The 27,645-nt window shown below is 39.1% G+C and overlaps 1 protein-coding gene across 3 annotated transcripts; it reads right to left on the bottom strand.

Moving 5' to 3' along the window:
- Positions 1 to 4,744: 4,744 nt before the first annotated feature.
- On the bottom strand, positions 4,745 to 26,425 carry LOC104590381 (adenylyl-sulfate kinase 1, chloroplastic-like). Of its 3 annotated transcripts, none has more exons than XM_010249027.3 (7): positions 25,815 to 26,425; positions 23,953 to 24,093; positions 7,203 to 7,352; positions 6,861 to 6,979; positions 6,627 to 6,711; positions 6,130 to 6,176; positions 4,745 to 5,084 (listed from the first exon to the last, which is right to left on the bottom strand). In XM_010249027.3, the coding sequence occupies exons 1-7, from the start codon at positions 26,110 to 26,112 to the stop codon at positions 4,989 to 4,991; spliced, it is 936 nt and encodes a 311-aa protein (XP_010247329.1). In that variant the 5' UTR covers positions 26,113 to 26,425; the 3' UTR covers positions 4,745 to 4,988. The 3 variants fall into 3 exon arrangements, with proteins under 3 accessions (XP_010247329.1, XP_088750268.1, XP_010247331.1); XM_088894142.1 differs by lacking the exon at positions 25,815 to 26,425 and adding an exon at positions 25,035 to 25,796; XM_010249029.3 differs by lacking the exon at positions 6,130 to 6,176.
- Between the last annotated feature and the right edge of the window lie 1,220 nt (positions 26,426 to 27,645).

Below are 27,645 nucleotides of genomic sequence, written 5' to 3'. Positions count from 1 at the left end.
AATACTAATACTAGGGGAAAGAAAAAGAAAGCCACTAAGTTGATTAGCCCGGTTTGGAAAATATTTAAAGTAGAGGAGGCTCAAGGGAAGGAAAAAGTTATTTTTCAAAAATGTCAGAAAGACTTTAGCTATTGTAGCAAGGGTGGTACTGGCCATTTAGGAACACATTTGCTCACCCATGAAAAAAAGAAAAAAAAAAAGAAGGGAGAGAAAAAACACAAACACAAATTGTACGTCGGGGGGGGGTACTTTTAAATATTCTCAAGAAAAAATGATACAAAAATTAGCAAAATACATTACACATGCTGAACAACCATTTTTGTTAGTTGAAGACACTAAACTTGAAAATTAGTTATACAATTTTGTAAATCCACAATTTAAAAAAGTTTCTAAGAGTACTATTAGATAAGATGCTTTAAAATTTTTTTATTCATATAAACAAAATTTAATTTATATGTTATCAAATCTTAATTCTAAAGTTGCAATTACTTCTAATATTTGGACTTCTAAATTTAACATAAGTTATATTTGTGTTATCGGTCATTTTATTAATGAAAATTGGCTTTTAAATAAAATAATTTTAAGTTTTAATAGGCTTGAATGACCACATACTAGCCTGGCTATTGTTGCAAGTATTTTAAATACTTTACATGCTTAGGGAAATAACAATAAATTATTTTCTATTAGTTTTGATAATACTAGTAATAATGATTCAACAATAAATATTTTAAAATTTCAATTAAAATAATGTTTAAATGGTAAATTATTTCATATCAGATGTGCATGACACATCCTAAATTTATGTATTCATGATGCTTTAAATATTATTTCTACTCATATTTCTAAAATTAGAAGTTGTATTATATATATTAAAAGTTTTGGAGTAAGAAAACTAGAATTTAAATATTTATATCAAAATTATGATTTAAAATATAAACATTTTATATTAGATGTTAAGCATAGATGGAATTCTACCTATGCTATATTAAAAAGTTGTATTTCTCACAAACAAATTCTTAGTGATTTTTTAAAACATTTTTATGATGCAACTAATGAATTATCGGTAATTTATTATCCAACTAGTTGTAATTTAGCTTATCAATTAATGATGATTAGTGATTGTTTTGCAAAATATAGAAAGAATCTGCAATTTAAAAGTATTGTTGAAATAATGGAAAATAAATTTAAAAAATATTGGGAGAACATTTCTCCTCTTTATTGCTTAGCTACAATATTAGATCGTAGGATTAGGCAAGATGGTTTCGATATTTTACTTGAAACATATTGTGAAAATATGAATATTGAAATTGGAAATAAAAAAAGAAATTAATAGTTTATTATTTGAAGTGTATAGTTTATATGAATCTGAAGTAACATGGAATAATAAAAATTCTACAACTTGCACAGCTACATCTTCCACTTTTGAACTTGAGTCCAGTAGTGGAAGAGAAAAACATTTTATTTAATAAGAGTCAGAAATTCACAACCTCGACAACAAGTTTATTTATTGAACTTAATTTTTATTTACAAGCAAATTTTTCTACTTTAGGTGATTCTTCCTTCACCTCGGAAGGAACAAATAATTTTGACATTTTAGCCTGGTAGAGTGAACATGCAAAAAATTATCTAGTTCTCTCCGCCATGGCACATGATCTACCAACTCCTTCGGTGTCTATAGTTTCATCGAAGTCTTGTTTTAGTGCAGGTACTAGAGTGTTGGACAACAAGAAAAACTATATGAATGATGAAAGTCTAAAGATGTGCATTTGCTTTAAAGATTGACTGGATGCTAAAAATAAATTACAAGACAAAGGAGGGCATGACACTACACCTGATGTTTCACTTGAAGTAGATGATCAAAGTCAAGAACAATCAAGGTTCAAAGTATCAACACGTATCGTGCCGATGACTTACTGATACACCCCTCTGGGGGTTGTATCGGGTCAAACACTAGTTCAGAGGGTAGTCGGGCCTTAAACCGATCCCTCTGAACTGGTTTCGAAAAAATAAGTAAAACTTAAAAAAAATACCAATACAGGCTGATACGCCCTGTGTCGATACTTTGAACCTTGAGAACAATAGGAGAAAATGATGATGTCAATATTTTTTGTATACTCAATAGTTGTATAGCATTTTTCAAATTATTGTAAATTTTGTTTTAATTTTATTTAATTTATTTGATATTTTTAATAACATAATTTTTTATTTTTAATTGGTAACTATATTGTATTTTTTATATTTTATTAATTTATTCCAATTTTCATATTTCATTCATTCAACCATTGTATCATTAAAATTTAAATGAAATAAAATTCCTATTTTTCTTCCAATTTGTTATTCACTTTGAGTCTTTGTCTCTTTGAGTTCTTATTTGGTTAAGTGTTTTTTTTTTCATTTCTTTGTTAGATTTCTTATTTTTTCAAATAATTCCCAAAAATAAAGTTACATATTTTCGTTTTACTTAACAAAGAAATAAAAAAATTCAAAAATGTCAAAAAAAAAGGCCCGATTCAACCCACACCCATGGCCCAGCCTGTGGCCCAACCCGGCATGGGCCCACACAAGCTTGGGCCATGGGCCAAGTCGGGCTGGGCCAACCCTCCCAAATTATCCCTAGGGAGGGTCGCACGGCCCATTTTACACCTCTATTGATACCCTAAACCATACTACTGCCAAATTAGTATCACCTACCAACAAAACAAGTTCCAACACCCTCCAAACGTGATCTCACCCGGCCCATTTTATACCTCTATTGATACCCTAAACCATACTATTGCCAAATTGGTATCACCTACCAACAAAACAAGTTCTAATACCCTCCGAACGTGATCTCACATCACATATCTTACCATGAAACTGGGACCCGCCATGTATTAGATGCGCGGTGTCAGATCACATTGGTAATCCGGATTCCGGACTCACTACTGTCGGCCCGTTGGCTGCCGAGTCCAGCTTCAGTCTACGCAGTTTCGGTGAGGGCAAGGTTAGCGCAAAAGGAGGATGCGCCACACATCCTCCACTTGCTTTAAAATGTTTGAAGCATGCAAGATGTTTAATGTCGTTAGCTTGCAAATAAAATCCATCTTTTCAAGTTCTCTCCTCTCTCTCGCTCGAGTGTTTCTTGCAAATAAAATCACGGAGTGGCCCATGGGACAGGTCGGGCCAAAGTTATTTATTTGAAAAAAAACTTAAAATTTTATTTAAAATTTTAATTTTATATGAATTTTGATGTATACAATTGTTTATATATACAATAATTAAATAAATTAGTATAATAAAATTGAAAACAATTATTTATTTTATTATTATTATATAATATATTATATATAATTATGGGTTGTTTTGGGCCGTGCTGGCACGCGTACCGCGGGCAGCATGGCTCGCTCAGTCGTGTCGTGCTAACCTAGCCGCAGACCTAAAACCCCAGGCCTAGCATGACCCACATGATTGTGTCGGTCCTGGCACGACCCGCATTCCGTCATGTTAGGCCATGTCAGGCCGGGCTTTGTCGGGCCACAGGTGGCACAGCTCAACTTACACCTCTAGTGGCGACAAACAATCATCATCGACGATCATGGTCAACCTCAAGCAATGTCTTTTTTTTAACTCTTCTCCCTTTCATCTCTTCCATGAAAATTAACCTTAATCGGTTTGAATGGCAGCCATACGTACATCTTCCTTCCTTTTGTTTTCCCCAAAACCAAACTTATTAATGCACAAAACAAATTAGTTAGGGTTAGCTTTTTAATGTATAATGCTACAATATTTGTTTTTTGTCTTTGTTAATTTTTTAATGTATAAAAAGATATACATACCTAAAACCATGGTTTTCGAATCATTGTTGATCTGAACGATCGGACCGTTCGGCCCGGGAACCATCCAAGCAATTGATTCCATTTTACCCCAAACCTGGTCTTTGGCCAAAAATGTTGAAAAAGTCAACAACCTATTGACTCGAGCGGTCGAACCATCGACCCGTTCAATGATTTTTTGCCATTTTTATTTTTAATTTTTTTATTTTTGTCTAGATTGGTCATTTGTTCGAACCTAATGGATCATCTATTCGAACCGGACGGTCAGACCATCAACTCAGAAACCGATGGCCAAAACGGTTCCATTTTTGGGTCATTTTTTAAAACATTGCCTAAAACTGATTGTCACAGATTGCCGGTATCCGGTGTCACAGTCGCCGATGGCTACCATCCAAACCGCCCATGGCCAGCGTGCCGGCACGGCCCATTTACATATAATATATTATATAAATTATAATTATATAATATATTAATAAAATAAACAATTATTTTCAATTTTATTATACTAATTTATTTAATTATTATATATATAAACAATTATATACATCAAAATTCATACAAAATTAAAATTTTAAGTTTTTTTTATTTTTAAATAAATAACATTGCCCCGTGGATTTTGTTTGCAAACACTCGAGCGAGAGAGAAGAGCGGTCAGCGGATTCGAAAATGTGAATTTTATTTGTAAGCCAACGGCGTTAAACACGACTTAAACACCCCCGCATGTTTCAAACATTTTAAAGTAAGTGGAGGACGCGTGGCGCGTCTTCCTTTTGCGCGAACCTTGCCCTCACCGAAACTGCCTGGACTGAAGCCGGACTCTTGGCTGCCAATTGATTGTTGGGACCAGACCCCAACTCAAATTTTGCACCTTCACATTGTAAAATAAATAGTAGGAATTGTGCAATATGCAACTGCCTATAAGCACAGAAAAGAATACGAGACCAATAACAATAATCTTACACGGAAATCCCTTTTGATCAAATGCTACATTCCACTAAATAAGTTCCACTTTATTATATGCAACCGAAAGAAAAAAAGCTGCAGAGTACAGATCAATTAATTTACAACAGGAGGTGAGGCACGGAGAACAGGAACCAGTAGTTCCCTTTTTTATTTGTAAATTCAGACTATTGAAGATCTACTTAAATGATCTAAAAATTAGTTCTAAAGGCATGCTTAGGCCCGCAGGAGTCCTTTCTCCTCCAAGTATAATATAACTTTTTCGGCCATGTCAAATGGGGAAGCACTGCCTTCTTCGTGCTTTAAAACTATCTGAAAAAGATAACAGTTCCAGTGACACATTGCTTCGTCAGACATTTTAAGGCAAAATTTGAACAAGACATAGTACTTTTTTTTGGTAAAAAAACAAGACAGTACTTGGTGTTCATGCTATTTGCACATGCAAACAATTCAATACAAATGATGGTCATGTTTCTGAAAGGGTGCAACTTGGGTGGGCTTGGACTTATGTCAAAATTTTGAATGGCCCCAGTCCAAAGGGTTGAACCTGAAGCAGTGTAAAATGCCAACTCGGGCCAACCCAGGTTGCACCCCTATTTGTGAATTCATTTAACTCTCATTATAAACTTTTGTCCAATTAATTAAGTTTATTAGGCTTCAAAAAAAACTAATGAAGCTTATTGTACATTGACTGCTCATTTAACTCTCTTGGCTGTTATGGGTGTGAACTACCACCAACAGTTGCTGTGTTTGTGGTAACTTCTACATCAGGTAAACACTGAACCACTTGAAGGTTTTGAATCTGATATCTTTTGGTCTAAACCCATGTGCGATCCCCTAGTGGAGAGAATTGTTTCTCAATGGGAAAGGCTTCAGCTTGACACGATTCATGACACGATCAAGATGGAATTTTTGAAATTCAAAGCCGAACCTTTTTCCTCTTTCTGCTGCATTTACGTTTCCATTATCTTCACCCATTAATCCCACCCACATACACACAGAGAGGTGGGTCAGAATGTCCACACATGATATCTATTTATGTGCCATATGTGCCACAGGAAGAGAGAATCTAGAATAATCCTAACAATGCTGAAGAAGATAAATTATACTGTAAGAGTTTAATTAACAAATATTTCTTCTCATAGTTCATGTGTCTAGGTTCTATTATGCTCCCTCCTCTAATGTACTTTGATCAGAGAAACAAGATGTGACCACTTGAAAATGTGATTTTTTCAACGAGGATAAAACTAGACACGTAAATTTCTTTTAAGTGCACATCAGCATGTTTGACTGTTTGTTTATGTTTAAGCATGTTGAAACATGTCCTTTTGGATTAGATGGTCATAGTTTTACAAACCTCCGAATTTAAAGGTGGCTCATATGGGTCATCAATGCCAGTAAAACCTGTGGCAAAATAGTGAAATACCAATAAGGATAACCTAAAGATGGACAAAAAATTAATGTTTGGTAACAGCATCACGCATTCAGCTGCTAAAAAATTATGTACCCACAAGTCCAAACAAGAGAAAACAAGGAAACTAAAACACCGAGTATCTCAGGAAATAAGTTTCTCATGCTCAGAACTTGATGCACATCTAAAATAATAATCAGTGGTAGAAAGTGAAGAATGACAATTTTCAACCTTCACGGACTCTATGAAATATGGCAATGGCAAGTTGGAAAGTAGATGAACAAAATAAAATCCCCAGACAACCATCTTCAATTTGATAGCATCGTTTATCAACATCATATTTTAGAAATGAATCAGAAAGGATAAAATACTCAATCATCTGAGAATAAACTGGACATAACCAGAAATCACATCCAGGCCCAATAGAGATTACTAAAAGTTACCTTTGATCTTTCCAGAACGAGCAAGCTTGTACAAGCCCTTAGGGTCCCTTGCCTCACATACATGCAGAGGGACATCCAAGAAAACCTACACAGTGTAAGTTTTGTTAGTGTCAAAATTAATTTAAAAAAAAAAAAACATTTTTTTGGTACAAAGCATTTAGAGAACTTTTAAATCCACTCAAAGATCTCTTAATTTTCTTTTTCCAAAAAATCATCACAATACAAAGTTCATACCTCAATAAAATTTCCATCTGTCATCACTGCACGGCAGGCATCTCGATCCCTTCTATAGGGAGATATCAAGCTAGCAATGCAAATGACACCGGCATCTGCAAAGAGTTTTGCTACTTCCCCTAAAGTCAGACAAGATGAACTTAAAATTCAGAAGAAAATCAAGTTGACCCATACCTAATAATTGATATGTGTGGCCTTGTGTACATAATAAAGAAACAAATCCTTAACTCCGGCTTCTAAGGCAGCATAAATGTCAAATTGCCAGAACATATGTGCTTGTTTGGGCAATAAAATCTATAAAGAAATAGAGAAAAGAAGGGCAAGCCTTGTGGAAATACTCACCAATCCTTCGTATGTTTTCCGCACGGTCTTCTGCTTTGAAACTCAGATCACTGTTTAGTCCATGCCTAACATTGTCACCATCAAGTATATAAGAGACCTTTTCTCTCTTGTACAAGCCACGATTTAACAAACATGCTAAAGTGCTTTTCCCTGAAACTTGTATTATATGGTTAATAGCTAACAATTATAAAGGGAAAACAATAAGTTTGATGCACACATGTAAACCATGAAAAGAATATGCTCAGGACAAAACTTCAGCAGAATGAAAGAGGAAATTCCCTTGATTTAAGAACGTTCGAGCAACCCATATAAGCCATTTTTTTCTAGCATTGGTGAAAATTTGTACATGCATGTTTTCTCTCAGGTGGCTTACCATGTTTTCTTACATACCAGGTACGAATGAATATGTCTGAGAATTTTTTTGATTGGACTATTTTCATCATATTATTATTTTCAAAGTGTCCATTGCTTGGTTCAATATTAAAATCTCGGGAAGACAACATGAAAACGTAGATTTGAGTTTGAGAGCAGCCATGCTGCATAAAAGAATATGCCAAAGGTTAATTACATACCCAGTCCACCCTCCCAAGACCCAATATAGCTAGGACCAACATTGGGTAATGACCTTTTTCCATTATTTAGTTCTCCTTGAATTTTCCCCTTATCTCATTGTCTTAGTGATATGCATTAGAGTTTTTGGAGGGCTCAAGTCTCTCTTTGGGAGAAATCTTGGTTTTGGCAGTAAGAAAACTTTGCAAACTACACACTGAAGTGCAAGGTTCTAAATATCGATACAGACCAATATGCCAGATGGGGCACATCGGTCTGTATGAGAGGTGCCTATTTTTAGTTTATTTTTCAGACCTGATCAGATCAGGAGGTTCAGTATAAGGCCTGTCTACCCTATGAAATAGGTCAAAGTGTCAAACCCCAAAACAGTGCATATTTCGCATATTGGTGGGTTACCAATACAGGCTGATACATTGCGAAATTTTGAACCTTGCTGGAGTGTACTCCTAGAGTTTTGTTTGACCAATAAAAGACAAACATAAGAATAGGAAAAAGTCATGGTTAAAGAATATAACTAATCATCAATCAAAATACAACCAATCATGCTTCTCAAAGGAGAATACTGGTCAATTAGGCTCAGTTTGGAAAGAGTACAAATACAAATATGTACAGTACAAATACAAGGCTTAGAAATACAAAATACAACGTTTTGAACTGTACATATTTGTAGGTGTACTCTTCCCAAACTGAGCCTTGGGAACAGAACGATGTCAAATACAAGTGGAAAATCTAGGTGGTGAAATTTTGAAGTGAGCACAAATGAGAGAAATTAGGTGTCCCACCAATTGATAACAAAAAAAAAGAAAAACAAAACAAAACCATACATATGGTTAGGCAACAAAGACCAATGAAGTGAGTGGTTTGGAGGTAGTTAAAGGAATTAAAAGGACAAGGAAGTCTCAAAAAGGAAATGGGTTAAATCAGTTTGAGAAGATATAGCAACTCATTCTCAAACAAAAGACCAACCTATACAGAGCATAACAGGTTTACAGAATTCCTGCAGCCAAATCCCCACATAATTGGGATAAGGCTTACGAATAATGATTTAATTTATTACTGAACAAAGACAACCAAAGATTCCATGCAATATTATCTAGAATCTATAAAATAAAATTCAGTCAATCAGTAATCATAATTTATTTTGTCAAAATAACTCTCAATTTCAAAAAATAAAGGATGCAAGAACCAAGAATAGAATCAAAATCTTAGTGAAAGCAAAAGGCATGATCTGGAAAATCAGAAACTTTACTTTCTAAATTTTTTTTGAAACCAAGAAACTGTACAGTAATACTGATAAATATAACATATGTTTTCTAATAAATGTGTTAACATGCCAAAGGCCAACAGGTCTTACGTATATACAGTATAGTGTTGCAACATTCAACTTACATTTATTGCAGGCATGCCAACATAACATGCTTGATTTTGTTATATTCTAAGAAACTATAGTAAAATAACTAAATGATAATTCGTAAATAGAAAAGATTCACAGTATTCTAAGAAAGAGAGATTCCCTATATAGAAAAGATGTCACAGTATTAAAATCAAAGAGCAGCAGAAAATCAATCATAATGGGGAGAAAATCTATGCTTCATAATTATAGACAAGTATGATGGTGGCTCAAGCCCTCTACAACAAGACATACTTGAACCTTTTAAATTCTTTGAGCACAGGGAATTTAAACAAACAGGCCTACATGCACAGTAGAGTGACCTTTATCTTTAAAAATATGGATGAAACTCCAATAAGGACTGAAAGAGATTAGATTGCAAAGACTTCAACATTAACAAGGGAACAAATTGACAAGTTGCTACCAAATCTGGAGTCGAGGGCAGCTTGGTAACTTCCAAGATGAAGAGGCTGAGGGTCCCACCTGCAAGGAGTCAAAAGACGTCAAGTTAGCCAGGGTCACAAAGAGCAAGAGCAATTTAAGTGAATCAGTATGTGTGAAAGAAGTACCTGAGGCCATAGAATCCTTTTTATAACCGAAGTCGCCTAGGAGCCTAGTGTAGTGGGTGAGATGTAATGGCTCCACACGTCAAGGGTCGTGACTGTGGCAGTTAATGGAGCTAGATCCCCCAGGGCAAGCGTTACCTTGCCATTAATGCACCAGGGGGGAGCTCGGGCGAGACCGTAACATCCGCGATTAATGCCATTACATTGATGACCAGTCCAGAATGATGACGATGCCCTTGGTCGAGGCCAAGATGACGAAATTACCCTTTGGGTGTGCCATGTGTCATTCGCTGGTGAGACAATCAAATATACCCATATCACTTCCCCCCCCCCCCGGTCCCAAGGCCGAGATCTGGTTAGACACGTAGGCCTTGGCGTCTAGGGGTGGCCACGAGCTGAGCTTTTTACCAGCTATTCAAGCTTGGCTTGTGAAAAGCTCGGTTTGGCTCAATTTAAACCAAGCTTGAAACCAATTTACAAGCTCGTTTGCTAATCAAGCCGAGCTTAAGCCTAATAAAGCTCGGCTCGTGAGGCTCGCAAGCCTAATCATACATACATAAAATGTTATATATATATATACATAAAATAATAAATATAATAAAAATGCTATATATAATAATAAAACTAATTGTTATAATTCTTAATTTTTTTAAATATCAAATAAAAATAATTTTTTATTTTTATAAAACATTTGGCTCACAGTCAAGCTCAAGCTGAGTTGAGCTCGAGTTTACCAGCTTTTGACTAGAGCCGAATACTTTCTTGGCGAGGTGAGCTCAAATAGCTAGTTATCCAGCTCAGCTCGACCCAAATCCACCCCCATCGGCGTCGGCCAAAGGTAGTAGAGGAAAGGAGTGTTGATTTTTCTAAGTCTTCGACCGTGGCCCAGATAGCACTTTCGTCAGTTGGTAGCGGTTACAACCCGGGACGGGTGAAGGAACCGATTCAGTAGGTCTGACCTAGTGGGTAGAGATGAACCAGGGCCAAACCCTTTGGCGTTGTTTCAATTTTTGAGGTCTACCACGTGGTGGTTGTCAGCGAAGGCAGTTAGGTCGAGGCAAAGGTGACTGTCAAATGCGAGGAATATGGGTCGTCCATTTTCTTTTAAAAGGGAGGAGAGGAGGGAGGAGAGGCTCATCATTTGCAATTGTGTCGTTGCAAAGTGGTGATATCTTTGCTTTTTCCTTTTAGTGCTGCCACATATCACTACCTTTCTGGTTGTTGGTTACCTCAAACCATTACTACGCCATGTTCTGTAGGGAACTTCATAGCGAGGTAGTATGAAGATATCACCACCTTGAGGGCATGAAGTGTCGGCAGACCGACGATGGTGTTGTAGGGTGAGCCAACCTTCACAACCAAAAACTCGGTCATCCGGGTGACGTGTTGAGGATCTGTCCCCACCACGAGAGGCAAAGTGATTTTTCCTTCTGGTTTTATGGCTGCCCTAGAGAATCCGACTAGAGGTACGTTGGTAGGCTGGAGTCAATCCGAGGTCAGTTGCATTTTCTCAAAGGCCTCATAGAACAAGATGTCAGCTGAAGAGCCATTGTCTATGAGAATCTTTCTGACTTCGAAGTTGGCGATTATTAGGGAGACCACCAATACATCATCATGGGGTGTAGAGACCCCTCTCAAGTCGTCGTCAAAGAAGGTGATGATATCCTCTGACTTCTATTTCTTTGGTGACATGTGCTCAACTTGCATTTGTCGAGTGTAGGCCTTTCAAGCAGAGGTGCTTTCCCCTCCTAATGTTGCTCCACCTGAGATGACATGGATAACCCCTACAAGGGGTCAGTTGGCTTGGGGGCAGGCTGATGCCGAGGCCGACCCTGCTGGGATCTCACCATTGATATAGTCCTTCAAATGTCCCTATCGAATGAGGGACTCAATTTTATTTTGAGTTCGTGGCAATCTTTTGTGTCATGAACGGTGTCGTGGTGGAACTTGCAGAACTTATTCGGGTTACCCCTCCTAGGGTTCTTCTTTATCTTGGTCAGCCACTTCATATACTCCTACTTCTCGACCTGCATTAGGATACGGGTTCAGTTTTTTAGGGTGGAACTTGCAGACCCGACTTGTACAGTTTTTTCAGGCTCGGCCTCGTCCAAGGGCATTGTGATGAGGTCTTCCATTGGTTGACCTCGGCTGGCAGGTTCATCCCTGAGGTCGAGCCCTTCTACCAGCACGGCTTCTTTGCTTTTTCCTTTCAGTGCTACCACATATTATTGCCTTGCTAGTTGTTGGTTACCTTAAACCATTCCTACGCCATGTTCTGTAGGGAACTTCATAGCGAGGTGGTATGAAGATATCACCGCCTTGAGGGCATGAAGCGTCGGCCGACCGATGATGGCATTGTAAGGTGAGCCGACCTTCACAACCTAAAACTCGATCATCCGGGTCACGTGTTGAGGCTCTATCCCCACCATGAGAGGTAGAGTGATTTTTCCTTCCGGTTTTATGGCTGCCCCAGAGAAACCGACTAGAGGTACATCAATAGGCTGGAGTCAATCCGAGGTCAGTTGCATTTTCTCAAAGGCTTCATTGAATAGGATGTTAGCTGAAGAGCCATTGTCTATGAGAATCCTTCTGACTTCGAAGTTGGAAATTATTAGGGAGACCACCAATACATCATCATGGGGTGTAGAGACCCCTCTTAAGTCGTCGTCAAAGAAGGTGATGATATCCTCCGACTTTTGTTTCTTTGGTGACCTGTGCTGGACTTGCATTTGTCGAGCATAGGCCTTTCAAGCAAAGGTGCTTTCCCCTCCTAACGTTGCTCTGCCTGAGATGACATGGATAACCCCTGCAAGGGGTCGGTTAGCTTCGGGGTCAGCTGATGCCGAGGCCAACCCTGCTGGGATCTCGCCATTGACATGATCCTTCAAATGTCCCTGTCGAATGAGGGACTCAATTTCATTTTGAGTTCATGGTAGTCTTCTGTGTCATGACTAGTGCCATGGTGGAACTTGTAGAACTTATTCGGGTTACCCCTCCTAGGGTTCATCTTTAGCTTGGTCGGCCACTTCATATACTCCTGTTTCCCAACCTGCATTAGGATATGGGTTCAGGATGTGTTTAGTGGAGTGTAGTTGTTGAATGATGGCATAGGCTCCTTCTTGTCCTTTGTTCTGCCGTTTGAGTCATTTGGTCTCGACTAGGCTCTTTCTTTCCTCTTCTTACCCACGGGCTTAGGCATCGGGATACGCTTGCTAACCTTCATCTCTTCAGTGCTAATGTATTTTTCTGCCCTCTGTAGAAACTCGGCCATGTTACGAGGTGGCTTCTTGGCAAGGGAGAAGTTGAAGGGAGACGAGAGGAGGCTGTTGGTGGCAATAGCTACGGCTACCGCTTGGTCCAGGTCTTTAACTTCGAGCACCTTGGTGTTGAAGCATTTGATGTAACTCTAGAGTGACTCTCTGGGCTTTTGCTTCACTGCCATGAGTGCAACCAAGATCTTTTGGCATTGTCAGATGCTCACAAAATGGGACAAGAAGAGGTCTCCAAACTAGTCCCATGTGTTGATGGACCGTGGAGTGAGGCCTGAGAACCATCTCCTTACGGCCCTTTGAAAGTGGTCTAAAAAGCTCTACACATCAAGGTGTCAAAGTACCCGTGGAGGAGCATGATAGCGCGGAAGCTTTCTAAATGGTCCTCCGAATCTATGGTTCCATCGTTGGTATCCAAGGTAAGAGCCTTAAAGTTCTAGGGGAGTGGCTCTGTGATGATTGAGTCAGCAAAGGCCTCCATGCGACTCGCCGAGTTGTGATGGCTAGTGGAGGCATCGGCTTTGCCTTCTTTCACCTACCTGATCTCAGCTCAGATGGCACTGAGCTTTGTGTCAATGTCGCGGAAGCGACGGTCTTCCTGAGGCAATGGGACCCCGGCTTGTTCGGGCGCCTTCCTCACTCGAGAAAGGTCTAGATGGTTCCGAGAGTATCCCGAGTTTGTCGGGTCCTGCCCTCCACAACCTGTCGGTTGTTAATGTTAAACAAGATATTCGTACCAGAGAAGAAGACAGTTTGGGGGTAAAAAACTAAATGAGTTTGACCCCACCCCAAGAATCTTAATATATATTAATGAAATAATAATATTTATAGAAAAGCCCTTGTAGGGCTAAAGAAGAAAAAAAAAACAAGAAATAAACTAGGTGATACAATACAACATGAACTACAGAAATATAATACATCAATGTGACTCTTCACACTCACCCTCAAACTGATGCATAGGCATGAATCAGTTTGCTCACAAGGAATAAGTGTTTGGATTTCATCATGGCTTTTGTGAAGATGTCAACAACTTGCACATCGGACACGGCATGAGGGAGAGAGATAGAGCCAACAAGAAACAAGCCGCGAATTAAGTGGAAGTCCACCTCAATATGCTTTGTTCTTTCATGAAAGACTAAGTTAGAGGCAATCTTTATAGCACTAGTGTTGTCTGCATAGCTTTGATAGGTGTAGGGGAGGAATGATCTAGTTCCTGAAATAGAGATTGAAGCCAAACAACTTCACTACAAACAAAGGACATTGCCCTGTATTCAGCTTCCGTAGAGGACTTGGAGACAATTTGTTGTTTCTTGCATTTCCATGAGATAAGGGAGTCACCCATGAAAACACACCATCCAATAGTGAAACGATGTGTATTAGGGCATCCATCCCAATTTGCATCAGCATAGGCCTTTAGTTATAGAGGGCGAAGAGAAAAAGAGACATTGTGATAAAGTGCCTCGTACATAGCGGATAATCCGATGTATAGCAGTCAAGTGGGGTTGATGAGGAGCATTGACAAACTGTATGATAGATGAGTGACCCCACAAGTTGTCGATAAAGGGAGGAGTAAGTAAGAAACCTTTTGACTTGGACAATTTTATATTCAGTTCCAAAGGATTATCAACCCATTTATCATCAGTAAGGCCAGCCAACTTGACAAGATTAGAGGCACACATATGTTGGCAAATAAAATATGCCCGGGAACTCCGTTGAACTTCAAGTCCCAAGAAATAGTTGAGGAGGCCCAAATCTTTCATGTGAAAGGAATTGTGGAGAAGAGTCTTAAGGTACTGAATTTCATCTATATCAATCAACATGTCATCCACATATAGGAGGAGAATGGTAAGACCCTGTGGTCTTTCTAAACAAAGAGAGTAGTCAAACACACTCTGGCTATACCCAGCTTGCACAACATCTCTGAACTTTTCAAACCAAGCTCGAGGAGCTTGCTACATCCCATGGAGAGATTTCTTCAGCCAACAGACGAGGGAAGGATCACTACAGTACCCTAGAGGGGGTTTCATATATATTGTCTCCTTTAGATGCCCATGTAAAAAAGCATTTTTCACATCCAGTTGAAAAATGTTAGGCATCTTTGAAAAGCGATTTGCAAATATAGGGGGAAAGAAAGTGGTTTTCCTCCTGCCCCTTCAGCTGGGGGGCTTCGCTTACTCACCTGATATTTGCAATTCAAGGTTGTTAATTAGTTCACTTAAATCAGCAACAAAATAAGCAATGAATCACAACAGCTGAACACAGTACTTTCTCAAAAAAAAATATTAATATCAAGGCTGAAGCAAGTAATGCAGACAAACAGCAATGAAACCTGATCCAGAACAACACCAACCAAGAACAACTTCAGAAAAGATATGCCACTCTATGGAGGAATGAAAATCCTCCAAGAAACAACCCAGAACAGCACCAACTAGATTGTGTTCTGTGTTGACAGTCCAAACCCGAGTGTTTCAGGACTGTGAAACTGAGGAGATTATCAAATATCCTCCAGAACAAATTACAAACTCCTACCCAGTAACCGAGGAGTGAAAATACCCTAGGGCAGCACAAAACTAGGGTTCCAAGGACTGATAATAGTCGATTAAGACAATAGAGAGATTTACCAACCTGAAATGAGAAGTTTTCCAAAGAGGGAATTACTCAGTGCAGTTCAAGACAGCAACCAAGAGATTTTAGATGAGCAGCTTGAAGAGAAAAACGCATATCTATTGAAACTCCTCAGTCTGAAGCATAAGTAACCAGGAAAAAAAGTTCAAAGCTTGTACTGCTATTTGGGAATAAACCAGTCCACAGAAGGAAGAAGAAGACTGCTGTCGCCCTAGAGAGAAGACCAGAACTCCTCCAAAACTTGTCAAATCCCAAAGAGATTTTTGAGTGAGTAAAACAGGCCTAGGTGAGACAACCAATCGAGTTTCTCTCCAAACAGATGCTTTCCAAGAGAGTTCTAAGAAGACTTCTTTTGCTGAAATCACAGAACAGAGAACTAGGGTTAGGGTTGAACAGTACAGCTCTATCTTCAATCGAAGCACCCAGAAAACAATAGCCCTTGTGAGACCAATGAGTGAGCAAGGAGTGCAAATTATAGAGAAGCCTACTCAGATCCCATGTCAAACAAGCTATTTGTACCAGAGAAGAAGACAGAATTCTGGGGTGAACTAAATGAGTTCAACAGCACCCCAAGAGCCTTAATATATATTAATGAAATAATGATATTTACAGAAAAGCCCTTGCAAGGCTAAAGAAGAAAAAAAAAACAAGAAATAAACTAGGTGATACAATACAACATGAACTACAGAAATATATACATCAATGTGATTCTTCATAGTTAAGGTGCTCGCAGAGGTCCAAAACTTGGAGGGGGGGAAGCACGACGTCGGCTGGCCTCGAGTTGATGAGAGGGGCTACGGCGTTCTGTGGGCTCGTCCCCATCCCCATTGTGGTTATTGGTGGATCTGTCGGCTGAGTGTTCTTTGTGGTCATTCACACTTCCGTGATGGTGGGAGGCCTTGTGATCTAGGCGCTGGTTCGAATGGTGCCTGGAGGAGCGAGAGCGGCATCAGCTTGCTCGGCGGTTGCTGCTCTCAGACTCTGAGGGCTCTTCTCTGACTCTTCCTCCCAACCGCTGGATGATGAAGAGATGGGCAGATCTTCTACCTTGGTTGCCCTGCACGTCAATGGGTCAGCTGTTCTAGGATTGGCCTCCCACTGGTTGCTGCAGGTTGTCCATTTGACTAGTGAAGTAGTCCAATCTTTGTAGTACCACATTGAATTGCTCCATGGTGACCAAATTCTAAGGAGCAGTGGGAACGTCTTGATGATAGGCCATTTGTTCAATGGAAGTACGAGAATTAAAGTTCAAAGGGAAGATTTGTCAATCGTTTCCACAGACAATGCCAATTGTTCCTGCCAAATCTAGAGTTAAGGGCAGGTTGGTAACTTTTGAGGTGAAGAGGCTGAGGGTCCCACCTACAAGGAGTCAAAAGATGTCAGAGTCCCCAGGATGTGGTCCCAAGGGAAAAGACTCTGACGGTCAAGTTAGCCAAGGGATTAGAGAAGGTCGAGGGCACAAAGAGCAAAAGCAATTCGAGTGAATTAGTATGCGTAAGATAGGTACCTGAGGCCATGAATCCATTTTATAATTGGATTCGCCCAAGAGGCTAATGTAGTGGGTGAGATGTAATAGTTCCATACATCAGGGGCCATGACTATAGCAATTAATGGAGTGAGATCCCCACAACCGAGCATTACCATGCCACTAATGCAAGGGGGGACCTCGGCCGAGATCGTAACGTCCGCGATTAATGCCATTACATTGATGACCAGTCTGGAATGATGATGATGCCCTTGGTCGAGGCCGAGATGATGAAATTACCCTTCAGGTATGCCACGTGTTGTTCGTTGGTGAGCCAATCAAATATACCCATATCACCATGCATGAATAAATTTTGATAGATTTTGAGGAATGATATGATGGAACTAAATGGATCCAAATTCCAAAGCAACGACCATAGCTTCTAGGAGAAACTACAATGAAGTAAAATAGAAATGATGGGTTTCAAATTATACTTCATTTTATTCATTTCCTTCTCTTCTCTTAATGAAAGAAACATAAGCTGCCCATGATAATTTTCCTCAAAATCAAATGATAGTTAGGAATTTTTCGAGGTCAGCATTAAAAGCTGAGCAACGCAACCTTAAAGAAAACATGGGAACTCCGAATGCTTTACCAGAAAAGAGACTCTCAACCTTCCAAGAAGGCTGGGGTGGGGTGAGGGGGAATAATAATGTGAAAGTGCTTTAGAATGAAATGTTCTCTATTTCTATAATCAAAGTAGAGAATACATCTTTGGATATAATATGAGTAATCCAAATAATGTAACATAAGACTATGTGCCTCCAATAAGATAGATGATCTAATCAGGAAACTATCTTTGAAACCTATTGTCCAACTATGCTTGCCCTCCAAATAATCAGATAAAGGCACCAGTTCAACTTGACAAGTTTGATTAGTTTGGTCCACCACCCAATCATTGGCATAAACTATGAAGAAAAGGTCCCACAAGATCCTACTTACACAATGAGAGAAAGGACCTTGGTTCTGTAGGCACGCTATGTCACTATGAGAGAAATAACATGTCTAGCAAGGAAGATGATAGCCATTTTAAAATGGATAAGGAGAATTATATTACCAAAAAAATGGATAAGGAGAATAGCCAATGATATGCTAGATGCACTAGCAAGATGAGGGGTGAAAAGGGATCAAATATATTGGTAGTCCACCCATAGGGAGCAAGAGAACTTTGTGTAAAATAGTGTTTTCAAAATTGGACCGGACCAGACGGTTGGACCGAAAAAACTTGGAACCGGTCACCTGATCAGTTCCATTTTACCCCAAAATCGCTTTTTGGCCAAAACCGTTGATTTGGTCAATGAGACGCTAACCTGGGCGGTTGAACCGTCGAACTGTCAACCTGGACAATGGTTTTTGGCCTTTTTTGTTTTTTTAATCTTTTTAAATTTTTTTATTTTTTAATTTTTTGTGTTAGAGTAGGCCATCCATTTGGACCAAACGGTCAGACCATTCAACCCAGGAACCGGCCCTAAAACGGTTCCCTGTCGGGTTTGGTTTTAAAAACCTTGCAATAAAAAAGGGGATTCTATGGGGAAGAGTGGCTCTTTAATGTATCTTTCAGGTGCTTGAAACAATTTATCTTGTAAATACCTACTATTTTAAAATTTTCATGGAAATTGCTCATAATTTCCTTCTTTTGATTGCTAAACAATACAGGTTGGGTTTGTCTAGGACTATCAATGGGTCAGGTCCAGGTAGAACTGGAACCAACCTGATAAGAAATACTAAGAACTTGGAACCGAACCAGACCCAATAGGGTCTGTAATTTTAGACCCCCAATCGAACTAATTAGTTCTTGGGACAATCGGGTATGAGCCAATAGACCTGATCATGATGTTAGTGAAGATCAGACTCCCTTTTGTATGTCGATTCCTGCAACTGATGTTGTCAATCCTTCTTCTCTCTTCAACATCTCTAAACTTTACAACTTGGTATCAGAGCTACGCACGATCAAGAAAACTCTTTGTTGTTGGTCATGACTCACAGACAGATCTGCTAACGTCAGCATGCCACCGGTTGACGTCAACAATTCGTATAGTCGGTAGCATCTTCATGGGTTTTTTATAGTCGCTGATTCGCCCTGATTTTAGGGGAATTTTGGTATAAGTTTCATGGTGGTTTGAAGTTGTTTTGGATTTTTCTTGGATTTTTCGGATGAAAATTAGCGAAAAATCTAGATCAGGAATTTAGGGCTCACATGCTCACATGGTGGATTGGTTGCTGCTGAGACCTCTTGTGTTTGAATTGAGGTAAACCCTTGGGACTGTAGGAAGTAGTCTTGAATTTTTTAGAGCCCTAAAAATTTTTTTGGGAATTTTTTTCTTCCCATATTTTGCTACCAGTACCTATTTTTCCTAGGCTTTTTGTTGTAACTCATGTCTAACCTTGTGGAAAAGGTGTTTGGGAGTTCAGTTGTTGTTAGAAGACTGTGGTGTTGGTGAGAAATTTTTTTGGAGGGGCTGTGATCAATGGACTCACACAAAGACGTCCACATACCTACCTATGTTCTCCTAGGAAGCAATGACAATGCCAGAGGACAGATTACTATTGTAAAACTTGATGGGAAAAATTTTCTTGAATGGTCTCAATCAGCCAAGCTTACAATCGGTGGAAGAGGTAAGCTCGGATTTATTACTGATAAGGAAGCTAAGTTGAAGCCTGAAGATCTACACTATTCCAAATGGGAGCAGGATAATCTGTTGGTTATGTCATGGCTTGTATGCTCTATGCAGCCACACATCACCCGTAACTATATGTTCCTTCCAATAGCTAAAGATATTTGGGACAGACTAACTGCAACTTATTCTCAAGCGAAAAACACTACTAGAATCTATCAGTTGCGAAGAGAAGCATGTAATATGCGACAGGGGGAAAAGTCAGTGGCCATGTATTTCTCCTCCTTATAATCAATTTGGGAAGAAATTGATCATCTTGAGGCTTTGGAGTGGAAAGATCCTATTGATGCTGAACAATACAAAAAGTACATTGAAAAAACTCGAGTTTTCGATTTTCTTGCCGGGTTGAATGCTAATTATGACTTCATTAGGCAACACATCCTTAGTGCTGATATTTTGTCACTTTCCACAACGTATTCTCTTGTACAGAATGAAGAGAGTAGGAGGAATAATATGATGCAAGTGTCTGTAGGTGAGCACACTACTCGTGTCCACAAAGCCTAAGCAGAGTTTTGGTAAACATGAAGAGGTTTTTTGTGAATACTACAAGAAGCCGAAGCATACCAAGGATAGATGTTGGAAACTAAATCCCCACTTGAAACCTGAGAAGTTTAAAACTGGAAAGAAAGTAAATGCTCATGTTGCTACTGCAAGTCATGGTTCTCAGACTCACATGCTTAAGGGAAATCCTCCTGCTCCGGCATCTACTCATAACACCTCTGATGTGATGGAAAAATTGAAAGGCATCTTACTCCATCTTGAAAAGAGCAGGTTGCCTACATCTACTAGTTCAAATGCTTCTTCTAGTGCCTTCGCAAAATCAGGTACTGCACTTGTGTATCATGCCCCACCCTCTAGCTCTTGGATAATTGACACAAGAGCCAATGATCATATGACTGGTATGCCCTCCTACTTTACCACTTATAGACTTTTTTCAGGGAAAGGTACGATTACCGTTGTCGATGTATCCCAGACCCCAATATCGGGTTTGGGTGAAGTTAAACTTACCAATAGCCTTTCTTTGAACTTTGTACTGGGAAGACAATTGGCAGTGGACCTGAGTACGGGGAAGACAATTGGCAGTGGAAATGAAGCCGATGGAGTTTATCTTCTTGATCAATCTCCAATGTTAGGGTTGATGTGTCAGTCTGTGTCTTGTCATGATGAGAAACTAAGTCAATTGAAATTGTGGCATCATCGTCTTGGGCATGTGTCTTTTGGTTCCTTGAAGTTTTTGTTTCCTAGTTTTTTGAGTCCTTGTATAGTTCTGGTCTGCAATGTGAAGTCTATCAACTATCAAAGCAATGTAGAACAACCTTTTTTGCAAGTAACAAAAGAAGTAATGTTGCTTTTCATTTAATACATACTAATGTTTGGGAACCTTCTTCCATTCCATGTATGGGTGGCTACAAATATTTCATTCTCTTTGTTGATGACTACTTACGGTATACTTGGTTGTATTTGATGAAGAGCCGAGATGAAGTTCCTTCAATTGTGAAAGGCTTCTTTATTATAGTGGAGACACAGTTTGAGAAGAAGATTAAGATTATTAGATCTGACAACGCCAATGAGTACTTTGAGAAGCACTTACAAACCTTCCTTGAAAAAAAAGGAGTGATTCACTAGAACTCTTGCCCCCATACTCCCCAACAAAATGGGGTATCGAAGAGGAAAAACAGACATGTGATTGAAGTTGCCAGAGGCTTGTTATTCCAAATGCATGTTCCAACTCGGTTTTGGAGGGATGTTGCTCAAACGGTTGTATATCTTATTAACAGACTTCCCTCGCGGACCCTGCATCTTCAGTCTCCTCATCAACTTCTTTTTCCTGATGAAGATACATTCCATCTTCCTCCCAAGGTTTTTGGGTGTGTTTGCTTCGTCCATGACATGAGTCCTTCTAGGCTGAAATTTGATCCAAAGTCTATTAAGTGTGTCTTCTTGGGATGTTCTGTAGTCCAAAAGGGACATCATTGTTATGACCCTTGTTCTGGAAAAATGTATGTGTCCAAAGATGTCACATTCTTTGAATCTACTCCCTTCTTCTCTATCTCCCGTCCTTCTCTTCAGGGGGAGGATGTTAGTGAAAATCGGACTCCCTTTTGTAGGCCAATTCCTGCAACTGATGTTGTCAATCCTTTTCTTCTCTCTTCAACATCTCTAAACATTACAACTGATTGTAATAAACCTGTTGAATATAATTGGGTTGGATTTTAGAACCGGTTCCAAACTGATAATAATCGGGACGATATATCAAGAACTGGAACCAACACATCGATTCCGGTTCATGGAACCAAAACCGACCCAATCGATTCAAATCCATCGAGTCTGCCGAGTTGGACCCAACCCATTGACAGCCCTAGGTTTGTCTAATTGTCCAAACTATATCATGCATATACAAACTTTATTTCAATGCATTGTTCTTTGTCAGTTTTTTTCATATACTTACTGAAAATCCCCACCCCACCGCACCTCCCAAAAAAATTCCTATATGGCCTGGCTGGATAAAATTTTCAAATGTTATTATGAAACAGCGCAATAAAAACCAACAATTCAGGTTTGGTCAAAGAAACAATGCATCTTAGAGTGCATCTCAGCTAGTATCCTGAATATAAAAATAACAAAAAGAACTTATAACATGAAAAAATGAAAACAAGAGGAGATTTATTTTTTTTTCCCAGTATTGGTCAAAATTTATATTTAGATCTCAAATCAAAAGTTGGCCAAAATGCAAGAAACTTCATGTGAGATAGATCATATTAGAATGCCTCAAGAAATCAATATGTGAATGCTCCAGAATATGAGAAACTAAAGGCCCTGTCACCAAATACTTGTTTAATGGGTAAAAAGGATGGAAATTCAATGAATCATCTCTCTGTGAACTATGAAGTAGCTAGCCCAGTTTAATCTCACCTCCTCAATACTGTTGAATTGTCTTGTCTCTTTCTCCTCAACATTATGGATCTGATGGCCTGGTGGCATTCTTATACTTTCAGGAGGGGGGAAAGGTAGTGGAAACTGAGGTCCAAGTAAGCAAGCTGTGGATTATCTGTGTTAGAGGGGGGAAGATTTTCCAAGGAATATGTTTAGGGAATTGAAAATGAAATATCCATTGAGCATGGAAAACTTTAAAGTGGAGATCTGAGTCATAAAGGGATTATATGAGGGCTAGTTCCTGGATTGATGGTATAGGAGGAAGAGTTTCTTGGGATCTGAAGGCTCTGGGTCTTGGTAGTGAGGTTGTAGTTTGTTTAAGGGTTGGAAAGAAAAAAGATTGTAATCTAAGGGGCTGGAGGGTTCTGAGTTTTGGGTGTTGAGTTTTGTGTGGGTGATGACTTGTCACCTTGTTGTATTGTTTTTCTATTTCTTTAATAATTTTTTTCTTTTTTATTTATTACCACAAAAAATATCAAGACATCTTGGATTACCAGAACCAGGCATGCTTTACGTTGTGATGCAAGTCACAACAAGGTGACAAGAATTGGTTGTTGTAAGAAGTGAAAACCCAACTCTATGGTACAAATCTCATAGGCTTTCAATATAGAAATGTAGTGGTGCTTAAAAGGAAAAGAAAATAAAATATCTGGAACTGACTTAATTTTGAAATATTAAAATTTTCAAAATTTACCACTGTCAAACCAAAGTTCACTATAAACAAAACTTCATCAAAATATAAAACCTTGATACAGAAAGGTATGTGTGTGTGCAATGACAAAAAAAAAAGTTCTTTATAAAATAACATATGACTGAAAGAAATGTGAAAAGGAAGAAAAATATTAAGAATTAAAATGATAAAGAACCACCTTGAAGTATTAATTAACTTTAATATCTAGGAATAAGAAGGAAATGAATTTTGCACCAATATGCTTATTCATCAAACCAATCATTCAACAAAGTCTTATATCCACTATTTGGGCCTGCCAGACAAATACTGGCAACCCCAGTATTTTAAGAAAGTTGCATCACGATTCTAGAATATAGGTAAGAATTACAGTAGGCACCTCTCCTCAAGATCTAAAAGGTCATAAAAGAATGCATTGTAGAAAATAGAAGTCCCTGAAAGCAGTTGGAAAGAAAAGTATCCATAAGCCAAAGATGGATGGTGATTACTAAAAGTTATATCAACAAACCTGAACCACTCAGACCTGTAATCCATACAACACATCCTCTTTGCTGAAGTAATTTCTGCCTTTCATGTTTCCCAACTGAGCATTCATGCCACACAATGTTTGTTGAGTTTCCAACAGTAGACATTATTCCATTACTTTTCCCTATCCAAATAGAATATTAGTACCCTGTAGGATCCAGATAACAAAAACTAAATGATTGAACCGTATGGATTTTAAAGATAATATCAAATAACCATACCTCCTACAGCAACAACAGTATAGGAATTGATAGATCTTTTGACATTATCATAAGGGCTTTAGTTCTCAAACTCAAACAGAATAGTAGTACCAATTACATTGTACCGGAGCTTCGGCCCAAGAAACCATAAAAAGAAAAAGTAGTCTGAACTGGAGCAAAATGCCTACTTTGTCCAAGCCATTTATGATCAGCTAGTAAGCTCATCTAGAATCATATGCAATGCAGATATGGGAGGTAGAATTGGTCGGAATCTTCCAGATCTATTTGCTAATTTGGTAATTAACCATATTGATGTTTTCAGCTAACTGGCTTGCATTTCCCTGTCAATACTTAATAGCAACAAATTGATGACAAATTATGCTGTAGCACAGGGGTGCAGATATTCTATGAACAAACCCATCAAGATGATGGCCTCTTCTGCTAATATCTCAATTGGATGTAATTCCATTGAAAATTAAGAAAAAAATTAGTGTCTGACCAAGATAAAAGCCAATTCAACAGATAGTTTAGATTAACCATCCATGCTTTTTTGTTGTTCTTGTATCATGATACTAACTTTTCATGGACCTAAAAAAAGCATGTGAGGTAGAAATATTGATGAACCACTTGTGGGACACTTTCTTCATTCATCTGAATTCATAGCAACTAGATTCATCTAATAAAGTGTGCATAGCAGATGCCTAACAACTTATTAAGAGAGGAACTAATATTAATCAACAAGGCAGAAAGCATGAACCAAAAGCCAGACCAACTAACAAGTATAACTAAACAACAATTAAATGAACATCTAAATATAGCAATGCCAATTAAATGGATCGCAAGCCTGGGAGAACAAGAGTATTACAAATTTACAGAACTCAAACCACAACTCCTGTAGGAGTTTCCTAGCTCCTAGAACCATGTAGGCAGGCCACTTCTCCAACATTTTGAACACATTTGGAGCGAGCATGAAAAACTTTCAGCCAAAAAAATGCAAAAGAACCAACTGAAGGCCATCTCTAGTTTCTCAATCATATGACTACGGTAGAAACGCACCTACTCCACCGACACCCAACCTCATAATATATTGTACAGATCTGAAGGTAAAGTCATTTCCTTGAAGTAAAAGCACAACACCTTATATATAAAATACTGTAACCAATACCATATACATATGCATGCATGTCCCAGACTTTCTAGCAATGCTCCAAAAAAATTAGAGCTTTTATTTATAGGAAATAAATAAATAAAATCATTGCAGATAAGCAATGTCAGAATAAAGCCAATTTCAAAAAAAAATAAAAAAGAAAAAGAAAGAAAAAGTCATTTCTGCAAGTTGAACCCCAGAAGCAACTATATAGAGACCATTAAAAAAGCATGCAATAACTAAAGGTGACGGAATAACCCAGAGAGAGAGAAACTAAAACACTATACTTGAGGAATAAGCAACAAGCAGGAATTGCAAATGAAACTGAAAATTGTATTATGTCAAAAACATAGCTAACGAAAAAAAAAAAAAAAAAAACACGATCATGGAGTGGCTACCTCGCCGGGGGGAGGGGGGGACCAAATGAAGTAGTGTTGTCTAATATAATTAAAAATACTAGCAAGAACCAAACAATGTGGTATACAGAGCAAAGAATACCATAAGCTCCGGCACAATCGTCCCTGAATTCTTCTTCCGACCCTCCAATTTTTCTTGCCTCTCCATTCATGTAATCCGTTCTCTGATCTTGAGTGGCCTTCATTGGCTGCAAGAGTGGTGATTTTGCATTGACAAAGGATAGACCCACATTCTTATCCCTGCGGTGGAATCCAGCCACATTGGACTCGGGAAAATTCAGGAGCCCTGAATTCATCTTGGAAGACGCGAAGAAAACTAAATTATCAAGGCCCGACGACGAATAACAACCTCGCAGAGGCCTAACTCCGGCGGGAGTCATCTTAAAAGGGAGCAGCTGTTCAAATGGGAAGAAGTAGAGAATTTGGTTGAAAAAAAAATAGAAACGAGAGAGAATTTTTATTACAACAAGTGGCGATGAATGGATCAGGACATGAATCGAAGCTAATCTATCTCCAGGAGATCCACTTAACGGTCTTGCTGTCCTTTATTTAGACCCATTTTCTTTTTGTTGGTTTTTCAGAAAGAGAGTGAATATCATTTAGGTGCTGGCGGGAGAAGAAATGAAAAATGCAAACGGATGGTCTGAGGCTTCGAGCGACGGCAGGAACTCGCATGAAAAGATGTATCGGAAAAAAGCTCCAGCGCATAAAAAAGCTAACAGCCCGCTTTTTTTAAGTAGGTTAAAATGAAGCTTTTACGATCTTTTAGCGCGCCCAATCTTCGAACGTGTGGCACGGTGCACATGTTTGGAGAAAATCCGTTATCTTTCCATAAAAAATTATTTGAATGTGCAAGTGGGATCCACCAAATTGATATATGGGGCTCACCTTGGGAAAAATATGTGGGTCTATATTAGGTACTATGTGGGGTCTATCTTGAAAAATGTATGTGGGACTACATACATGTCTACACATGGACACACATGTATGTCTACCAATAGCATGTGAGACCCACCTTGTAAAATGTACGTGGCCCCACATGCATGTCCACCAATGGTATGTCGGGCCCACTTTGTAAAATGTATATGGGCCCCACATACATGTTCACACATGAACCCCACATGCAATGCCACCAATGGTATGTCGAGCCCACCTTGTTAAATGTATGTGAGCCCCACATACATGTCCACCAATAGTATGTGGTCCCACCTTGAAAAATGTGTGGGCCCTACATACATGTCCACACATGGACCCCACATGCATGTCCATCAATGGTATGTGGGCCCCACGTACATGTCCACACATGAACCCTACATACATGTCCACCGATGGTATGTGGGGCCCACCATGAAAAATATATGTGGGCCCCACATACATGTCCACACATGGATCCCACATGCATGTCCACTAATGGTATGTCAGGCCCACTTTGTAAAATGTACGTGAACTACACATACATGTCCACTAAAGGTATGTGGGCCCACTTTGAAAAATGTAGGGATTATAGCAAATAAGGGCAACTTTTGGGCCCTAATATCAACAAAAGTAATATTTTTAAAAAAATTCAAAAATAGGTTAACTTTTTTTAAAATAATATCAATTTAGGGCAAAAACACTATTCATCTTCTTCCTCTTGCAATCTATTCATCAGCACCGCCATCCGTCGTCACCCACCGCCACCTCCGCCTCTAGCAACGTTGTCAGAGGTGGCGATGGTGCTGGTGGTCATTCCTCTGCCCAACGCCGCCACCTCCACCTTCGCCTCTAGCAACGTTGCTGGAGGTGGGCGGTGGCGACGACATTGGTGGGTCGAGGTGGCGATGGCACTGGTGGGCCGAGGTGGCGGCGTTGGGCAAAGACCACCAGCAATGCCGCCGCGGCGGAGGTGGAGGTGGGCGGAGATAGGCAGAGGC

This window comes from Nelumbo nucifera, chromosome 1 (assembly GCF_055504915.1).
Source record: "Nelumbo nucifera cultivar China Antique chromosome 1, China Antique-T2T, whole genome shotgun sequence".
In the NCBI taxonomy this organism is placed as follows: domain Eukaryota; kingdom Viridiplantae; phylum Streptophyta; class Magnoliopsida; order Proteales; family Nelumbonaceae; genus Nelumbo; species Nelumbo nucifera.
Note: the sequence above shows the minus strand (reverse complement) of the source record. Positions and strands in the feature narration are given on the sequence as shown.

Excerpts from the sequence above, each read along its gene's own strand:
- LOC104590381 (XM_010249027.3), bottom strand. The coding sequence starts at position 26,112 with ATGACTCCCGCCGGAGTTAGGCCTCTGCGAGGTTGTTATTCGTCGTCG. Across the intron at positions 24,094-25,814 it reads CGATTGTGCCGGAGCTTATG|GGAAAAGTAATGGAATAATG; the intron begins GTATTCTTTGCT and ends CTATTTGGATAG. Across the intron at positions 6,177-6,626 it reads TCGTTCTGGAAAGATCAAAG|GTTTTACTGGCATTGATGAC; the intron begins GTAACTTTTAGT and ends ATTTTGCCACAG.